Genomic DNA, 20,093 nt, shown 5'->3' with positions numbered 1-20,093 from the left:
GTTTCTTTCTTCTTCATTAAATTCCAAATGGTTGTACTGGCCATGGATAATGTTTGTGCAATGGCCCTGATTGAATTTCCATCTTCTGCCAGCTTCACAATTGCTTGTTTTTTCACCCATAGACAGCTCTCTGGGTTTCATGTTGGCTATAACTCTTAAATTTAAATCCAGTCAGAACAGGCAAAACTCAAATCTGAAACTGAGTGTGGACATTCAGTGCTATTTATTGTTTGAATAATCAGTGTTTTGGACACAGCTGGGCAACAAAACACACCTGTCAGTCACATGTTCCAATACTTTTGCTCAGTAAGTATAATGTTTCCTCTTCATCCTGTTATCGTTGTTACCTTACATAGACGCACGGCATTAACACATGATTGTTAATGTATGTTTGTATCACCCTGCTTCTAGTTGTGGCTCGGATGTTTGCTCTGCTTTGTGTGTCAGTCGGCAGGATCAAATCAAAAATACTATTAGAACACATTATCACATAATGAGTTGCTGATTTGAACAACTGCGCTGATATCTTTAATGTGAAATGACAGATAACTGCTTTGTGAATATATGCAGATTCACAAGAAAAGGATTTCTGAAAAATCAAAAGTCTTTCGACAACCACTAGATCAACATCGATAAATCTCTGTGAAGGCTTAAAGAAGCCTTTAATTGAAATGTAATAGATTTGAGTAAGTTGATTAACGATCCATGTATCATGAATGCAGTATAGAGCTTGACAAAACTCCTTGTGAAGCTGATTGCTTGGTTTTAACATAGCATTTCCATCCACAGCACAGCACAACCATAGAACATTTGTTTAAAAACAGAATAAGTCTGAATTCCCAACATAAAGTAATCATTCATAATTTGTACTAACTTGATCAACAACCCTAACAAAGCTTGCCGATATGAAAATCCAACTCATTGACACTGTAAGTAAGTGATTATCACTTTGCAGTGCAACAAATTAGCACTATCTGAAACAATCCTTCACACTAAGTGTAGCTGGCACCAGCAGATGAAGTGCCGTGGTGGTGATGAGTGCTATCACCAAAGCATTCTCCTCTGGGGCTCGACAAACACGATATTTACGACAAGCCCTCTGACAAACAGGACAAGGCTGTTTTCCAAACCTGCTGCATTTTACTTTTATGGGAAGTGGTTGAGAGCAGTGACAGAAGGAGCAGGTCCAGACTGCTGATGCTGGCAGTGTGAGCTCCTTCTCCACACCTCCTATTTCTAGGCTTCCAGCTTCCAGCATGGTGCCATTAATCAAACTCCAGAAGTTAAGTGTTACTGGAGGCATTGCTGTGTTATAAATTGCAAAAATTGGGAAAAGCACAATTAGTTAGCAACAAATCTATTTTACAGTCATGTTATATTTTCCAGTCATATGTATGTATGCATGGCTGCGCATTTTCTTCCAATTGCTTTGCCACAAGAATAATAATCACTGCTCTGGCAGGTTCACCTGATGCAAGGGAGAGCAAAAAAATACAGTTGAAAATGTGTTTGACTGTCCAGCATCTCTTTGCCCTCTCAAACGTCCTTCATGTGTGTAAATGACTAAAGAAAAGGAACAATGACAGGTCAGAGTTTGATATTCTTCTGATTCCCTGTCCAGCTTTTCAAAGCTTTGACATTTCCATACCACTTCACAAATGTCTGCGCTCCATATTTCATCTGAGCTCTGACATGTCTGGTCTCCTTAAAGCAAAAAGAAGCAAACGAAGGATAGATGCTCATTTTTCCCCATGTCTTTAGCTTATCCTCAGGCAGGGACTATTTCCATGTAATTGGCGCTGATGTCGCTCCTGTTGCCATTTAGTATTTTTGATATGGTCCCGCTTTGTGAAAGCAAGGAACAGGGTGCAAAGTGTCCCTCACTACAGGCGGCAAATTACTCCTCAGAACTCCACTAACACCCCTGTGCGGTGTAGAGCTGCCATAAACGCAAAACAATTTGTCCAACATGAATAGGCTCCCTGGAGACTGTCTTAAGTGTTAAATGACCTGGGTGAACCCAATACTAATCCGTGGCTGAGAGTTATTCAGGCTTGGATGGCTCACACTTACACCCTCTGCACAGCCATTTGAAGACTGTTTATGCAAATTCAAGGTGATCTGATTTTTCTCATGGCTTAGTTTACTGTCGCTCCCGGCTCCCTGGAGACTCCTGCAGTCACTCCACTCGCTCTAACTCCTTGCCTAAACAGATATGTCAGTGGGCATGAATATAATGTAGCACAGGTGTTTCACATATAATTAAGCCTCTGAGTGAAAGTTGATTATTTCAGGCATTTATTGGGATTTAAAAAACGACAATGAAAATGTCATCCAGTCCAGGGACTACAGTTGCTGTGCGATACATATTCTCTGTATATGTAGTTTGGGCGCACACCACATGCACGCAGACATCAAGCGTGAGACCTGTAAGAAAATATTAAGAATGCAACACAATTTTTGTGCTTTATATATTTTAAGGATAAGCTTGTGCAGTACATTGTGCTCATAGTACCAGTGTTAACACAGTAGGGGGCAGCAGTGAGCCATGTCAAGTTTGACTTCCTTTCTCTTCTCTCGTTTCTCATAAACAGGATTGTGGTATGCCCTCCAGACATCTGCTTGGTTGTAAAAAGAATGAATAAATAAAAACAAAGACCTATGAATGACGCTCCAAGAATTTATGTTCCATGCAAACATATATTTTGTTTCAATATTATAATGCTTATTGGTCCATTTATTATTTGTGTCAGCGTTTATGTTTAAGCGCGTCCGTGTTGTTGTTGTTGTGCTATGTCTTTGTAAAACTACAAGAGGACGAGAGAACAAGGAAAACAGGAGACTCTGGAGAGCTGAGGCAAGTAAAGATGAAGTTGGGAAAGAAAGTATAGGATGAGAGCCAGTCACTGTACAATACAGAGAACAGATCATTAATTAATGCTGCCTAAAGTGTGAAGTGAATTGATTCACCCACTGAGCACGATGCACAACACCACCACCATCCTACAGGCTTGGTAGGGGAAGCTGGGACGGTGGTGGGGGAACCCACTCTCCTCTTGTCAATTCACCTCCGTTTTAATCACTTTGAATTGTTTGTGGTGGCACATGGAGTAAGGATGTGCTGCTGGGGGGGGGGATTTAGTAATACACTTATAGTACAGCCTGGTTCTCTGGTCCTTCTCATCAGGTCCCTTTCTGTCTTTCATGCTCTTTGTTTGTGGCCTATTCATTTCCCCAGTCATTGAGATCCGGATGCCTTGATTAAAGTAGTTGTTTTGTTTCATAAGTGGCTTTTTTGTTATGCTTCTGTTTTTGTGTGTTCACTGAGCCTGTGTTATCAGTACACACGGAGGAGTGTGTGTTTGTGTGTGACAGCTGGCTCTTTCTGCCCCCTGTCACAAAGAGGCTGTGACTGCTGGAGTGTGACCAGCCTCTCACCCGCCTGCCCGCCTTACACCCCTCCACCTCCACCCTTACAGCCTGGCCTGCCCTGCTACTTTGCTTGTGGCCCTCTCTCTCTCTCTCTCTCTCTTTAGATCCACACTGCATATGAGTCTGGTCAGCCATGGAAACCTGCTCAGCCCAATTAGAAGCAGCCGCCAGCTGGGCTTCCCCTCCATTCTTCCATCCCTCCTCTCTGGCCCTGCCACATCCCTTTCTGTTCCTCTCCAGTGGCTTCACGCTCCAGCATCCCACAATCAGAGCCTCGCTCACGCCCGTAATCATGCCAAGCTGATGGGCACACTCTCTCTGGTGTGTGGATGGAAGCAGCGATTTGTGACTCGCCTCGTCTCTGCGCGGCATAGACACATCCATGCTATTGCATCTACACATACCAAGACAGACAAACACACACAGGCATGCTGTGGTAAGGGGTCCACCGTCCCCACTGCCAGATGCTGTGTTTTGTCTCTGGCCTCACCAGCTGGTTTTGACCAAACGGCAGAAGAAAATAAAGCAGTGTGTTATTGCATTTATATCTCTGTGACTGAACTATGGAGAGGAAAGCTCTGCTTAATTCTCACCCCTTCAGAGCACATTGTCGCCTTATAGACAAGGTTACTGGAGGATATATGCATGATTCAAAGTGTCTCTTACTGACTTAGCATTCATTATTGCTCATGGGAACGTGTGGAAAAGAGCAAACGGTGACAGTCCACAGTCATTTATTCCCTTTTACAGATTCTTTTTCAGCAGGAAAGATTTGTGATTACAAGTTATTTCGTTTTTTTTTAATGGTATTTGCGTAATTTCAACTGCATAATCTACAGTTCAAGTATTTGCAGAAATTCTACATATAAAAATATTAAATCACAAAAAAGCATTTCCATATCATATGATAAAAGCACTTGCTTGTAGCTGAGAGTTAATTATCTAGGCGGTTGTCATTCCCTATTAAAGTAAATTAAGCTGAATTATATAAAAGTGTAATAAGAGCTCATTATTCTCAGGGTAAAAGTATTGTAATAAAAACAGGCCATACATAAGCACAACCATTCGGGTTTTCATCATGCCATCATATTACTCTTTCATGCAGTTATACTGTATTGTCTAGCTCACTCAAAGTTTTGATTGACCACTCAACTGTTAGGGAACCTAAAGTGTCCAAAATGGTTTCACTTTTCTGTCTTAGCCACTTCTCTGCCATCTTCTCTCATATTCTACTCTGTGGTCATCAATCACTGATGTAGGTCTGATTGCACATGAAGTGGCTAGATTCCATTTTTGAGGTGTGACAGGGGCCTATTTTGCACTGGTGGCAGTGATGGCTGGATGTCAGAGCTCGTGACAGGATGCTCCCCGCCCTGTCTCCTGAGATTTGGGAGTTTGAGGGGCCACAGACCCACTTTGTCCTTTCCCTTTTTTTTTTTTTGTCGATGGTCTTCAACATGGCTTGTTTTAGGCACAGGCAAAGGCGGTAATTGATTTCTCTTTCCTCTCTGATTCCGGCCCTGGCTCTCAGGTACTGACTGCATCTCTCCTCTGAGAAACAGATGAATAAAAAGACAGAGCGTGAAGTTTATAGCCAACAGTCACAGTGTTGACAGATGGTCAAACCTCTCGTTATCAAGGCCTGATAGAAGTCCGGAATGTGGTGGTTAGCTTCTGAATTGGCTCCTGAAAGGATCGGTCATATATATTAGAGCAGAGAGTATTGAGCCGTGAAGAGGTGGAGAGATGGGAGATATTGTGGGGCGCTGAGATGCTGAAGGTGAGAAAGACCTAAGCTTAGATCTGACAGGCTATATTAATAGATTGGTGAACTGATAGATGCACAATGCAATGCTGCGATGAATAAACTGATTCAGCTCCAGAAATTGAATTTTCACTCCTTTTGCTACAAGCAGTGGAAAAAAGTTGCTGCAGTGTTCACTGACGTGTTTCTCACAGGAATACGATTTAAAATTGAACCATTAGTATTATCACACGTTGACTGACCAGTGTAATTCAACAAAAGCAAATTAAAGCTTCCCTTTCTCCATCATATCAAAAGAATAAACAGAGCATTCATCATAATTGTGACCTTGTGTCTTCCTGTCAGCAAGACTGACTTAATCAATTGCAAGAGTTGTCAGCTGTGACAAGAGGCGTTTAGCCTGGAGACGAGCGGGACAGGTGGCATGGACTGTCTGCAGATGCTCTAGCCTCCCTCCATTAATGTCAGTGTCTGTTCCAATCCAGACAGTTAGCCTCAGACGAGCTCCAAAACTTTGTTATCCAAGTTTGTTTAATCTGCGCTCCCCCCGCCCCCGCCCCCACCGCACACAGGAATAAATGAGCCAATTAACAGTGAATGAGAAAATATCTCTGCATGTTACAATTTGAGGTGTTTTGTGAGTTGCATCTTGTAGAGAGGCTGTGGCATTCTGTGACAGGAAAGCCTAAAAAGTGGTTTTGGTGTCATTTTAATAATCTCTATCAGCTCATTCGAATTGTTAGCGCCTCTCCAACAGCTCAGGCAATTTGACAATGATGCTAAATGAATCATATTTATTAATGGAGTTCATACAGCTGTGCATCATCAGAATAATTACACTGATGTTATGCATTCTGAACTGTTTTCCGTTATTGTTACAGTAAACAAGGGGGAAAACGCTCCGTTTTAATGAATTGAGAAGAATATATTGAGTTATAAAGCTTAATGAGAATCAAGGGTATGAAGAGGGCAAACAGAAGGACTAATGACAGGGACGCTGACGGATCTCTTTATATGTTGTCCTTTACCATCCACCTGCCCTACAGCAGCTAGACGAGAGATGAGAGATGACTGGCGTGTCTGTGTGTAACCCTCCACACTTCGCTGCTGAATGATTGGTTGTGAAATGGCACATTTAAATCGCATGCTGTGCTGAAGTGATTTTCCTACCTACTTTGATGCTTATTTTGTTATGGAAATTCATGATACATTAACATAACCAGCAGGGGTTTGGAACAGAAAATAATGAATCCTGATGGGAAGGAGCAGCGCTCTCCACTCTTAACTGTGAATTAATACACATACAGTATAAGGTTGTCCTGAGGACCCATTCTTCGGTAGTTCAAGCCACTGTCAAGTGATGGTGCTTGTACTCGCATGTTGTAGGATGTGGAGCTATGATCTCTTTAGAACAGACAGCTGCAACATAATAACCCTACAAGTTTTTAGTCTGGTGATAAAATAAAGGATAAATATAAAAGTTATTAACAACTAAAGGCAGTATGCAAAGTAAGTGAGAGTATTTACAATGAAACTTATTGATGTTTTTTTTTTTTTTTTTTTAGTTCTGGTTTCAAATCTTTCTGTAATGTTGGTACAGACTACTGAACGTCTGGTATTGTGACATCCTCAATACAATAAGCTACACACTCTCCCTGTTAACCACAGTTGCTGTTTCCCATTGTTAATTGAATGATTTACCTAACGGTGTAACATTCCTACACTGTCTTTTTAGATTAAGTAAGCAGACTAATTACTAATTACACTAATCAGCAGCTACCATGACAGGATTAGGTGGAGTTACTACACTGTCACTTACAGTTCACTGTCACACTTTTCATCATCAACTCAAACACTTGCTCTGCACAGTTAAACTGGACAGTAGTTGGGGCGACCTCTTCACTTTTCTGTGTTCGGCAGCTAAACTCTGTTCACCTGATGCCGAATGCAAACGCGGCCTCACTTACTACAGCCTGTTGCTACGGCAACACTTCTCTAAAGCATCAAGCATCGGAAGACCCCCGCCTCCATGAACGCTGGCAGACAAGAAGCCGAAATGCAAAAGCAATCAAGCTTATCTGTTTTCCTGTAAAGACGTGATCTAAAAATTTTTTATGGGGAGGGAAGAAAAAATAATCAAGTGAATGTAATGTTTTATAGCACTGTCAACAGAAAGTGGCAGCTAAGATACCGGTAGATTGAATATGACAGGACACACAGGAATTTGTTGAATTTCAGCACATTTGTTACTTTAAGTTTGTGGCAAGTTTTTTGGCAACAGTAATTAGTCACAGTGGCCAAGAAGTTGCCTAGAGTGGTTAGGTTAATCACAGAAGCAGAGGCTGCTGCCAGGATTAATTTGAATAGCTGTTACTACAGTGACTCATTTTGTTGATTAGTGCTGTGAGTTTGCCAGTCTCCAGCAAAATGCATAATGTTAACACAGTAAACTTACACACAGCGCCAGTGATGCTGTTTTCACTCAAACTAATTCAACATGGCCACTGCATCAAAGAAGTTTCCCAAAAGAATCATTACCATAGATTAATGTAGTATTTAAAATGCACTTGTCATTTGGCTAATTAGATTAAAAATAGTCATTAAGGTCAGAAAGATGTGAATCGTGTGTGTGTGTGTATTTGCATACACACAAATGAAAACTATGATGGCAAAAATAGTGTAAATTATGATTTGTTGGTCAAGGGTAGATTTGGTATCCATAATAAAGTTCACCTTTGAACTCTTGCTGCAAATTATGTAATTACATAAGTGTATTTGGATTAAAAAGTTTTATTTCTTTCTCAGGTAGGAAGGTGAACAATGCTCCTCAGAATTAACTGTTAAGACCTGAGAGCATCAGACATATTAGAAATGAATCTTGTAAGACTAAATAAAATGATAAGTTAGATACGTTTGAACTAAATCTGATACTTCCTAATAAACACAGAAGTGCACACAGGGATATTAAAGAAAGGTTTGAGTGTAAGGAATTAATAAAGTTGTTAATTAACCTTTTCTCAAGCCTTTCAACAATACATCATGATTGGAGGAGAGAGAGAGTCAGAGATCCACTGCTGCAGAAGTGTAGTGGAAAGGTCACACTGAAACCACATCGGGTGAAGTAAATATCGTTGATTGTCACATTAAAAAGGCAAATGTTGCAGGGTGGAACATGTTGAATACATTGAAACTGATGTGTTGGAAGCTGTAGAATTAGAAACAGGAGAAATGGACAAGAGGAAGGACCTGGGAGAACAGTTTTCATGTCCAATAGCAATCTGGGTAAAAGGCTCTGGCATGTTAAAGGTCTATTTACTGTATACTGTTACTTTCTGGTAATTTATAAAGTGACTTTAAGATACATATGTCATCAGTACTTGCATTTCTACCATTTGTCCTGTATTTATAAAGAGTGAATTTAGAAAAACCGGTAAATTGAGAAACATTTCTACAGCTGACCCCAGCTTCTCTCTGCTGCTTTTCTACTGTGTTCAGTATTTGTAGTTAAGTGCATGCATATTAGGCTGGAGTGAAAAGCAGCAGGGCACCTGGAGAAACCCTGCGCACCCTCTGCTTGACTCTTGATCTTTAAATGCACTGCTGATGAATTCCCAGAATCTCTGGAAACTAAAGATCCAGGTGACATTTTGCTTTAATGAGTTAGAGAACATCAGCATAACCAAACAAGTCACAAAGTTACGGCTAAATAAGGCTAACGCATTTATTAATGTCCAATTTAATTACTGTGCATTTTAGAGCTGTTGCTTTTGATTTTCTTTCATTAGACGTTCTGGGTGTTTTCTCCTGTAGGAAAAACAACGTGGAAAGATTTTAATGACTTCTGAAGTAAATTCATTAACAAGGGGAGAAACACGTCGAGTCTTTATTTCTTCCCCAACTGCACTCAGTTTATTAGTGTTCCATAAAGAGATGTTATTTAAATCTCTTGTTTCAATTCATCTCTCCCAAAAAGGGCACATTGCACACAAACACATTGTGCACATTTGTTTAGAATATAATCTAAATGAAAGCCTGTTCAGCAACATAAAAGCTTTGACCTGTTGGATAATGAGGACAGATAAGAGCTAATGATGCCAATTTAACAGAAATTGTTGATGGGTCTCCAATTAAAATAAATACAGGACTGTATATTGGTCCCGGCTGCTCTTTATCAGCCTTGGCAGTAAGCAGTTCAACCAATAAAGCAGCAGCATAAGTTCACTGCTACACACATTAGTTTCATAACCCATCAAAATCTCTCGTTTTGCGCTGAACCAAGCTGTGTTTTGTTTCGAGAACAGCTATGAAATGAATTCAGGTGTGGATGTCACTCTTGTGAATCATCAATGTTGTTGTTATTGAGAGCAAGCTGGTGGTGGTGGTGGTGGTGGTGGTGGTGGTGGGGGCACACGAGATAACTCCTCTCCTCAACCACGATTTACAAAAAACAGCAGAACATGTATAATTAAAAAAAGAAAAAAAAAAAAAAAAAAAAGCAGGCCGTGACTTGGAGTAGATAACTTCATAGTTAGACAGCTTCAACATTTCCTGTTCTCCAGTAATGATGAATATTTGCAACATCACCTGGATAAGAACATTATCAAGTTGATGATTTGAGCAACAACGGAGAGCGAAGGAGATAGAAGCAGTTTAATAATCCTCTTTCTCCTCCGTTCTCTTGTCATGAGGGGCCATCGGCGTGAGACAACCATGCTTTTTTATTTTTGTCAGACAACAAATGTAATCTGCATAACCGTCTTGTGCTGGTTGAGTTTAATCGACATATTCTCATTTGTTCAAAGCAAACTAGCAACGCTGCAAGTCAATTTCCTTTCAACATTTCAGTGGCTCTCGCTGCCTTTGAAGGCAGGCATCCATAATGAATGGCGTCAATTTTCATCCCAATTAGAGTGTTTATCTCGGCTTAGTTCACCTATAGTGTTGCCTTTGCCTCTTGTGGGGGAGATGAATTTTCATGAAGGACAAACACTGTACTTCAGATAAAAACAGCTTATCTAACGCTGGGATTTAAAGCTTTAGAGCTGGAATTATTTTTCTCCAATTTGTTTGTGCTGTGTTAACAACCAGTGTGGCGCTGGGTCTTTGTAGCATGGTGGGAGGTGGAGAGGGTGAAAGGAAGTGGGAGGAGTTTGTGGTGGGAAACGCCGAGAAGAGAGGGAACATGGTAATATATGTTTATATAAGAAGACGTCCGCAGGGCTTTTGTCAGGAAAATAGAATAATCTGAGCGCATGATATCAGCCCGCAGCTGTTTGATAAGACCTGACAGATGGAAGCGGACAGAAACATGGCTGCTACACAAGCCAGCACTACTGTTGTGTACACAAACACTTGACAGACACTGTGTCTATCAGATATTCTGCAGTGTTCTTAAAGATGGAAGTGAACAATTTGGGACTCACATCTCCTATTTTTACAGCTCCGCAAATTCAACATTGCTGGGAGTGAACTAGGACAGCAGGCTGTTTCTCATTTTATTTTATTTTTGTGGAATGTGTGGTTTGTTATTTTAGTGCTGAAGTATTTTGTATGCTGGGGAGCCTGCAGAGCAGCAGGCCTGTGTGATGAAGCCGTTTCCCTTGACACTACCTGCTCAAGTTCAGGGAACTCTCCACTCTGACATGCAACATTTAAATGAAGACATTAAAATTTAAACAGTCTCCGTTCCAGGGACAATCACTGCTGACATCTGCCTAGCACGCGATAAGTTAATGGAACGGAAACATGGTCGATTCTACAGCGGTGGGGAAACTTGTTTTTCACTGGCTTTTCACGCCAACAGATGGGAAACCTGTTGGTGATGTTTCTGCTGCCGTTATGTTTTCCAAAAATAACAATGGACGACATTTTCCCCCTTTAACCCAGTAATAACAAATTCTCTTGACAAGATAATGTTAAAACACTATGTTCCCACATTTGAGTGCGCATAGCACATAACCACATGTCCTGTAGCGTTTACCCATTTGGGTCTTTAAGTTTGACAGCTTGGAGATATGTAAAGAAATGTACAGATTAAAGCTGTTATGATGTGATGGTGTGCAGTGTTGACAATGACTAACAATGTTGGAAGACACTTTTTTTTGTAGAATGATTCTGCTGCTATGCGTTTTTGTGCTGGTTTAGTCCATGGACAGTGGACCTGTTGCTGCATCTGCAGCACTGCAGTGCATATTGTTAGTGTTACCGTGTTCTCTCTCTTTTTGTTTAACATTACACTACCCTACTACTTCTAGGGTTTTTATGCTGATCTCATCAGAGAAATTACATTCTCCAGTACCTGCTACAGCTACTGAGATGCTTTTGGTACCTTCAGAGAAGGACTGTCACATTTCCAGAACATAAGGACTGGGTATTAGAGTATTCGTTACACCCCTAGTGTTAGCGTCTAGATCACAGTGTCACACTGCATGTACTCGTGCTCGTCCATGTGCTACCATGATTTTTGCGTAGATACATGAAGCAGTTAATGTGTGGATTCTCAATGTGTTTTTGTTTGTTGCAAAGTAAGTGACATACATGTAGAGATATATATCGCACATCAGTGAGAGAACTATTACTGTAGTAATAATGAAGAGTTCACCTGAAGTAAACTTTGTCCTGATGTTCTCTTGCACGCAGCTCTCTGCAGAGTTTACTTAGGCTGTGATGTTGGAAACTTCTGCAGACTGTTTAACACAGCAACAAGTTGCTAATTTCTGGGCAACGCCTTCAGTGACTGATTGTTAAAGAGTAGATTTGCAACTAATAAAGTTTGATTTAGCAAAGATTTCAAAATGTTGCTAAGATAACATTTTCTTTATGGATATGAGCACTTACAGATAGAGAGGTTCTGCTCTGGAGAGCTGCTGGGTCTTTGATGAACTCCTTGTGAGGTTTCCAGCCATTAGTGAGTTTCGCAGAGGGAGGGAGAGCCCTGGGGTCTGCCAGAGGTCGCTCTCATTTGTTACAGGAGGGAGCCTGAGGACTAGAGAGGCAGCATGTTGGAGATCACAGGACAGACTATTTGTTTCTGTTTAGGAGACAAACTACTGATCACTGTAAGTTACAGCTGTTTAATGTCACACTGTATGAAGTGAAGTGAAATGAAATGAGGTGCAACAGCTGCTATTAGGATGGATTCAAATATCAACATCTGTCCTGAAAATAAATAAAAACCAGATGCAAGACGAGGTGCATTGAAAGCTTAGACATGGCTTCCACCTTAAACTTTATTTGTTATAGTTTAGCAAAGCAAACATCAAAGTATGAAGGCATCATTTCATAGAACTGTAATTCATCTGATCTTTATTGTGGCACCACTGAAAATAATCCATGAATCATACCAATATTTAGAAAGAAACCAAAACCAATCTCCAATTAACTAAGGGGAAAAAAACAATAAATCATTAACAACAGGTATTAGCCAATATATGATGTACTGAAAATTACAAATCATCTGCAAGCAATACACAACCAAGAATTCATACCTGGACCACCCCCTTAGGTCTGTGATTGTGATTTTGTAGTTTGATATGAAATAAGGCAAATTTCTTCAATACAATGACAGACAATCTGGTAAAGAGACAAGCGAAAGCGAAGAGGACTGCAATTCCTGTTTATGTTGGTGAAGTTCAAAGCAATTCTCTGGCATGCACTGGGAACGGTTAAGAAGGGAGAAAAGACCTAATTGGTTTGTTAAAAGACACACATCCTGTTTGCTGATGAACAGTTTCCGGGTAAAAGGAGTTACAGATGCTGCAGATGCAGCAGCGGCAGAGATCAAACATTACTAGTGATGTTCACAGATGAAGGGTGTGGGAGTGGCACACCACCTTACAGACTGTGGTCTGAATCAAGGTATTGGTTGATGTGAGTGAACAATAGAGCTCAGGCTGCAGCATCATGTGAGGTGACATGGCAGGTGTCAGTGTGTTGCACTCCAGAGATGCTTAGAAATGCAGGGTGTTGTCAGGCATTTCACTGTCATCACGACTGTGGTGGTGTCTGTTTTGTAAGAACAAAAGAATGGTTGATGTAAAAGCATCGCCTAGCCTGGAGTGTCAACATGTAGGAGTTGTGGCTGTTGTCCTCAGACAGCTTCACCATGCTCTCACAGTGGGTAAAGATCAAATAAATAGATTTAAACCTGGTTTATCTCATCGCACCCAGCTGAGTAAATGATGAATCACTCTAACACACAGTGAGGTATGGCTCATCTTTTCTGATTGATATGTTCAAGTCCTAGAGTAAGATTTTGTACATACATACATACATATACAGTACATACATACTTGAGGGATGAGTAATTTCTTAACAAAGAGGGGGGAAAGGCTAAATAAAGTTGGGAAAGTGAGCATCTTGTGAGTAACTGGTTGTCCTGGGCCAGTGTCAGAGCCCATGCTGACATGGGCCAGTCTGACACCAGTGCGGTTGGCCTTCGCACAGTTTGTTGGCTGTCAGATGAGGTTGATTGTCCTTCCCTCAGCTGGTCATTCTTTCTTCTCAACAGTTTCTGAGAAGAAAACAAATACATCTGAATAATCACATTAGTTCTCATTTCTCTCATGCAGTAAAAACCAAATCGGATTTGTTAATTCACTTGAACTTTTATTTAATCAGCCTCTACTCCCATGCCAATGAGCCTTAAGTTATTTTTTTGATGTCTGCAAAAGTGAAAAGGATTTTCAACTTAATTTAACTGTATTCACTTACTTGTATTTTGGAAATATAAGAGATAGAGTTTGATGCCTCCAGCGCACTCCAAAAAAAAAAAAAAAAAAAGGTTGGGACAAAGCTGTGTTTACCACCGTGTTACATCACCTTTGCTTTTAATTACACTTACTCGGTTTGGGAACTGAGCATATTAACTGTTGCGGTTTTGCAAGTGGAATATTTGCTCATTGTTGTTTAATACAATATTTCATCTACTCAACAGTCTGATTCTCCTCTTCGTTTTGTTCCTTACAGTATAAATATAAGATCCGGACTGTAGGTAGGTCAATCGAGTGCACACACCCGGTGTATATTTTACCAATAACTAACATTTTAGAGTATTTTTTTTTTTTACCAAGTTAGGAAAGCATTGTTTAAGTCAATGTTGATACCTTTAGTGACATCCACGCATCGAAATTTACACATTTTTCTCACTAAGTTGGGCACAAAGTGGTAAACGGTGACCCATGAGCGTTTTATACACGATCATGATAACCTGTTAATTTTGTAATCATTCAGTACATTTACTTCAGTCCAGTACAGGATTACATCTTCTTTTGCTCCTGTCCCAATGTTTTTGACATATATCGACAAAATACAATTAGGTTGGTGAGTGAAAACCCTGAGACACTCGCAGGGGGCTTGACTTTTGGTGTTTGTAACATTGGACCCTTAAAAATAAAGAGGGTGAGGATTTGTTTACCCAAAGGTAAAGGTAAGGTGTATGTTATATCTTTGTGTGTGGTTGAGTTTGTTTTTTTCTTTGTCATATGTCAGAATAAATGTAAATCTTAAGGTTTTGGAGTATTGATATGAATATTAGCCAGAAGAGGTACATTTTTTTATTTGCCTTGCTATCGTTCTAGTGCTGATATCAAATGGTTAAAACTCACAGCACAACACAGCACACACACTGTGTACAGACAGTAGCCAGAGAGTAGAAGTTATATTCACATTATCTAACCAAGGAATTCTTCAAACAAATAACTACAAATAATTCTGTATGTATCTTAGTAGAGATTTATCATTTTATTTACTGATATAACTCCTTGCTCAACCTGAAAAGACCTGAAGACTTTTCTTTCTTCAATCATCCATTATTCATCTTCAAGAGCACCTCAGGGTTTTCTGTTTTTTTGGAAGTGTGACACAGGGAGCACATCGCCTGTCCTCTATTTTTTTCATTTACTATGTTTTTACTATTTTCAACAATTCCCACTGTGAATAACGTGACCTTAGTATTTGGTCATGAAGGTCTCTGAAGTAAAACGTGATGGTCATTCTGACACTATGGTCACATTTTTCTGTAGTGGAGATTCATATTTCTGACTGATTCTCACTTTAATTGTCTTTGAACAACCACAGCACAGTCAAACAAGCTCAACCAGGTTCAAGATGGACACATTTGGTGAGTGGAGGCAGTTTATTTGTTTTATTCTCTGTATGGGAATTGTTGAAAATAGTAAAAATATAGAAGTTTACCAGCCTTATCCTCTAACCTGCCACCTTTTCTCAAGAAACCACTGTGATTGCCCAGTGTCATGTGTTTGGATACTGTACTGTGGCTAATTTTAACTTAACATTATGCACTACTCTATACACCATTCCACCCTGATCCACACTATTGTTTGACAACAAGCCTTTTCTTCTCTGGCGCTTTGTCTGGAAATGTTTAAGCTCTCTGCTTTCTACACCAACCCATTTGGGTCTGCCAAGTTATTTCATATGCTGCTAGCCTGTCCTATTTATTCAACCCTGACAATCTGTTCACAACAGTTGCTTAATGAATTTTTTCTACCTGGAAACTGTTCGATGCCCAAATCTGAATCCCATTCTTTGGCTCAACAACTGTATAGACACATGAACAAAACAAATGTAGACATAGAAATTCATAGCACTCTCCACAGATGTCTACTTTCAAATTAAATGCCATCTTATTATCTTAAGTCTCGATGGAGACCTGAGAATAATAACAGTGTGGTATCCTTATCAAATATGATTTATTGGCATGATTATTTCCCTACACTGTGTGTTGGCTGCAAGTTAAAACAATACACATTGCACAGTTGATTTATTAAACGTCTGATAGTTGAGTTTGTGGGTAATTTATCACACTCAATCTGGAAAAACATGCTGACACGTTTATACCAAAATATCAGGGTCATAGCTGCAGATCTTAAATGGGGAGAGAGGATTTACAAATGCATTTGGCCCTGGAGGAGCATGTACAAACTGCCTGCCTGACGCCTGCCCCTACAGAGCGAAGGAAATGGAGACAGGCGGGGGGGGGGGGGGAAATGAGACAAGGGTGGTGAAGCTGGGTAACACTTGGCTGCACAGCACTGAGGATTCTTTGAATGAAGTGAATTTTAATTCAGCAGCTGTGGCCTCTAATAAGAATCTGCTTATAAATAGAGATGTGTATGAGATAAGTGCACGGGGTGAGTTCTTCCTTCATGCCCTCACCTTTGGACTGAAAGCTGTCAGTTGGGATTGAATCACGTTCTTCTGAGCTCTCGACAGGATCTTTCATCTCCTCTAGACAAGAGAGGGGACAAAGGCAAAGGGGGGAAAATATGAGGAGAGGAAATGACAATTAAGCAGTGCAGGAAAGCATCAATTTACCTCCACGGGCTGCCTTGCTGAGTGGGTTTATACTTATAATGTACAGTGGCTAGCTTTCTTACATTAGGGTTCAACTGGATGTAAACAAGAATAGAAATCAAGGCCATGTCACACCAAGCTGTCGGCCAGTTGTCGGACAACGTTGGTGGAGCATCTGTTTGCAAACCTGTTAGTGAGAGGGGCCGCTCTAATTGGCTGCTCAGCTTAGCAAATTACCTCATTAATAGAGAAATGGACCCCAGTGTAAGTTCTTTTAGGACATTCTCAACAAGAAGTAGCAATAAACTGCACGCTGCATGATCAATCTAATTGCAATCACAATGTTAGCCTACACAATTACATAACCGCAAAAGGCTGTCATTTAGCTGAAGATGTGTGTGAACATGACGACTAGGGGTGGAACAGCTCTCTGGTTCAGGCCTCAATTCTGACGGCACAGCACACTGTCCATGTGCAGTTTGCACATTGTCTACGCCCCTAAAGACATCGGCAGTGCAGCGTGTGGTCGGTATTGTCACATGGCTTTTATACAGAGTGCATACATGATGGATAAGGACGCCAATGAGCTGACATGGAACCCAAAATAAAAACGGCGATATTTTTTGATGTGGTACATCATTACGGGAACACAACAAATTTGCATGAGCACCTTATGTCTCTCGGTCAGCTTTAATAACTGTAATGCACCCTGTGTTTGAGTCTCACACCATGTGACAAGTGCTCACGGAAATATAAAGAAATCAACTCTACAATGTGCCAGTTGGTAACAGCGATAGCAAAGTGGAATTTCAGAAAATGACCTGCACCCTGGACAGGAAGTACCAGCTGTTTGTATGTTTGAGTTGAGAAATTGAACTCAATCATACAAATAGTGTTTTAAAAAAACACATTTGAATGACTACAGACTTCTGCCACCTGCTGGTATATACAGCTCTTCTTAGTACCATTTCTGGCCCTGATGAAGATGTTGGTGTTTATCACCCCTGGTTCATTGATGTCGGTTTGGTGTGTCATGGCCCTTACAGCCCTGATGTCTGACGCTGGTTGGAGCTTCTACTGCTAAAATTTAATGCATCATATAGGCGGTAATATTGCTGTGATATTTTATCACTTCAAGCGAGCATGTTGACATAAATATCCACCTGTGAGTAGCAGAAGCAGGAAAGCATAAAATGGAGGAAGGGATGTGGGCGGCAAGCGGGGAGATTTCTGTTAAGTGGCAGGATTTCAGTGATGCGTCACAGCACCCAGAGGGGTAGTTCATGGGGAAAAATATAATATTTACTCACCTCCATTGCTGTTGCCAGTGTTGTTGGTTGCAACAACTGTAATGTGAACACAGACAAATTCAGCCATGTTACTCTGCTTGCAAGTCAATTGCATGCAGAGACAGATGGTAAAACATGAGTGTTTGTAAAAGTGATCATTTATTTACTGTAGTTCTTTTTCAAAGTCCAAAATGACAGCACTTGGGGCTTAAAAACATGTATATCATCACAAACCACTCCAGGAATGTAACAGCAACTGATGGTCTCCCATTTACATTTGCAGTGCTATTTAACACTGTCTTTGCCTTCCTAAAGAGTTAGACTCCAAAAAAAAAAAAAAAAACAAATGTGAGAAGGGAGACAGATGCATGCAAAATTAATTACAGCTTGCTATCCCTGTAAGGCAGCCTGAGACCCCACCTCAATCCCCCTCCTCACACATATGCTTCCCGACTCACTATCCTCCCCTTCGCCGCTGAAGTCACACAACTCTTTCTTCGCCACTCCCTCGGCAAACCAAGCATCTTCCCTTTCTACAACAACAGTCGGCCAAACAAAGCACACCATAAAAATAACCGCACTCCCTCGGCAGTCCAGAGATGATGTAAACAAATACAACTGCCTGTATGTGATAGAAGAATGAGCAGAATCCAAAATGGTTTCAGTGTTTCACTTCACAATTACAAGATGTCTGACGTGAATGCCATTTAATTCCTTATAGAAACACAGGCTGTATGGTAGTAGCTGGATACACGTATCATGGAGCACAGATTCCTAAAGCATGTAGACAGCTTAGGCGTTACTAATGTTGCCTTTCCAGATTTTGACCTTCATATCTTTATCACTAAACTAAATAATAAAACTATAATTGTGTGCAGAAGAATTTATAACAAAAGTGCCAGGAAACATGTACAACAGTACAGTCGTGATGCCATTAATTATGCGTAGACATGAAATGATATGCCATGCATTAACACTTATAAAAGCTGACGGAGGGACATATGGAGCGTGCCTGGTGTTGCGACTCGTGTTGGAACAGCGTCTTCATCGTGTCTGCCTTTTTATATGAGCTAGCAAAGCAAAGCAAGCCTGTGTGGAACAGCAGGAGCTCAGTGAAGCACTGGCCTTGTTCCACAGATGCTCCTTTCTTCCTCTCTCTCAGGTAATAACAGCACAGTCTTGGCACTAGGGTAGCATCCTCTTCCTCTAATATCCAGCACTGATCAAAACAAAGCAAAAAAGCTCAGAATTTCAATTGATTGCTACCCCAGCCTCCCCGCGCTGCCTGAAGCTCGCCTGGAACAGCAACACTGGTCTGTCTCACTCTCTAATTTGACTCCTGTGCGCTGACAGTAGAGGGGCAATCATTTAAGAGAGGATGTGAGTGTGCTGTGGTAAACACATAAACAAGATCGGGGGAGAGAGAAAAACAGGCCTCTGTCAAGGTTCTGGTGAAGGAAAGGCAGGGTCCACAGAGGGCTGATGGGGAAAAGAGGAGAAAAACAGTAGATTGAATCGACCCCCTCAGCAGGAAACTAGGCAGCTTACAACAGTGGTTCTTGAAGCCAGGACCAAGGACCCTGAGGGTCTGCTAGACAGTGTGCCCCACTGTAAAATTGTGGTACGCATGGTAACTTCATTTTGTATATGGGTTATTTGGGGGTCTACAGAAAGAGGCCATAAAATACTTTGGGGATCTCAAACATAGTTTCTATTTTCTTGCTTTTACTAAACTTTCTTCATGAAGATACTGTGGGCAACATAAGCAAGTGTGACTTCACACAAGATCAGAACTCACGCAGATCAAAAACATTCAAAAAGTTGGCTAAACCTAAACGTTCTCTAACTTTTCCCGTCACTTACACTTCCCGCAAGTTCACAGAAGACATCCTGGAGAGAAAACCCATCAAGAGGCAGGATGAAGGATGTGTGTGTGTGTGTGTGTACTCACATTAACACACATAAGAGACGAGAGAGGAAGGAAGAGAATTGGGCATAAGTCACCCTGGTATGCAGACAAGCAGAAAATTACATCCCCCCACCTTCTATTCATTTATTAGACAAGAGGTAGTTAGTGTTTTGTTGGTCAGCATCAGAGTATTGCAGCCCAGTACTCTGCCATGATAGAAAATTTGTTTGAAGTAGACAACAGTGGCAAGTTAAGATTTTTATGATTATAATAAATGAAATGGGTATTTGATTAGCTGTAGCGTTTGCATGATAAGTTTTCTCATTACACAGCATCGTGGTCAAAGAGCATTTGTCATGATCTGCAGCAGTTCTGCTTCCAC

At 40.8% G+C, this 20,093-nt stretch overlaps 1 protein-coding gene across 3 annotated transcripts in view; it reads right to left on the bottom strand.

Annotated features, from left to right (window-relative positions):
• Positions 1–12,389: 12,389 nt before the first annotated feature.
• macrod2 (mono-ADP ribosylhydrolase 2) overlaps positions 12,390–20,093 on the bottom strand; it is a 361,160-nt gene continuing 353,456 nt past the window's right edge. For all 3 annotated transcript variants that reach the window (XM_026353614.1, XM_026353615.1, XM_026353616.1), the window contains 3 exons: positions 17,824–17,859; positions 16,376–16,447; positions 12,390–13,709 (listed from right to left, as the gene is read on the bottom strand). In XM_026353614.1, the coding sequence (XP_026209399.1) occupies positions 13,687–13,709; positions 16,376–16,447; positions 17,824–17,859 (131 nt within the window). In that variant the 3' untranslated portion in view covers positions 12,390–13,686. The remainder of the gene's footprint in view (positions 13,710–16,375; positions 16,448–17,823; positions 17,860–20,093) is intronic.

This window comes from Anabas testudineus, chromosome 15 (genome assembly GCF_900324465.2).
Source record: "Anabas testudineus chromosome 15, fAnaTes1.2, whole genome shotgun sequence".
Classification (NCBI taxonomy): Eukaryota; Metazoa; Chordata; class Actinopteri; order Anabantiformes; family Anabantidae; genus Anabas; species Anabas testudineus.
The sequence above is the reverse complement of the archived record's forward strand: the minus strand, read 5'-3'. Positions and strand labels throughout refer to the sequence as shown.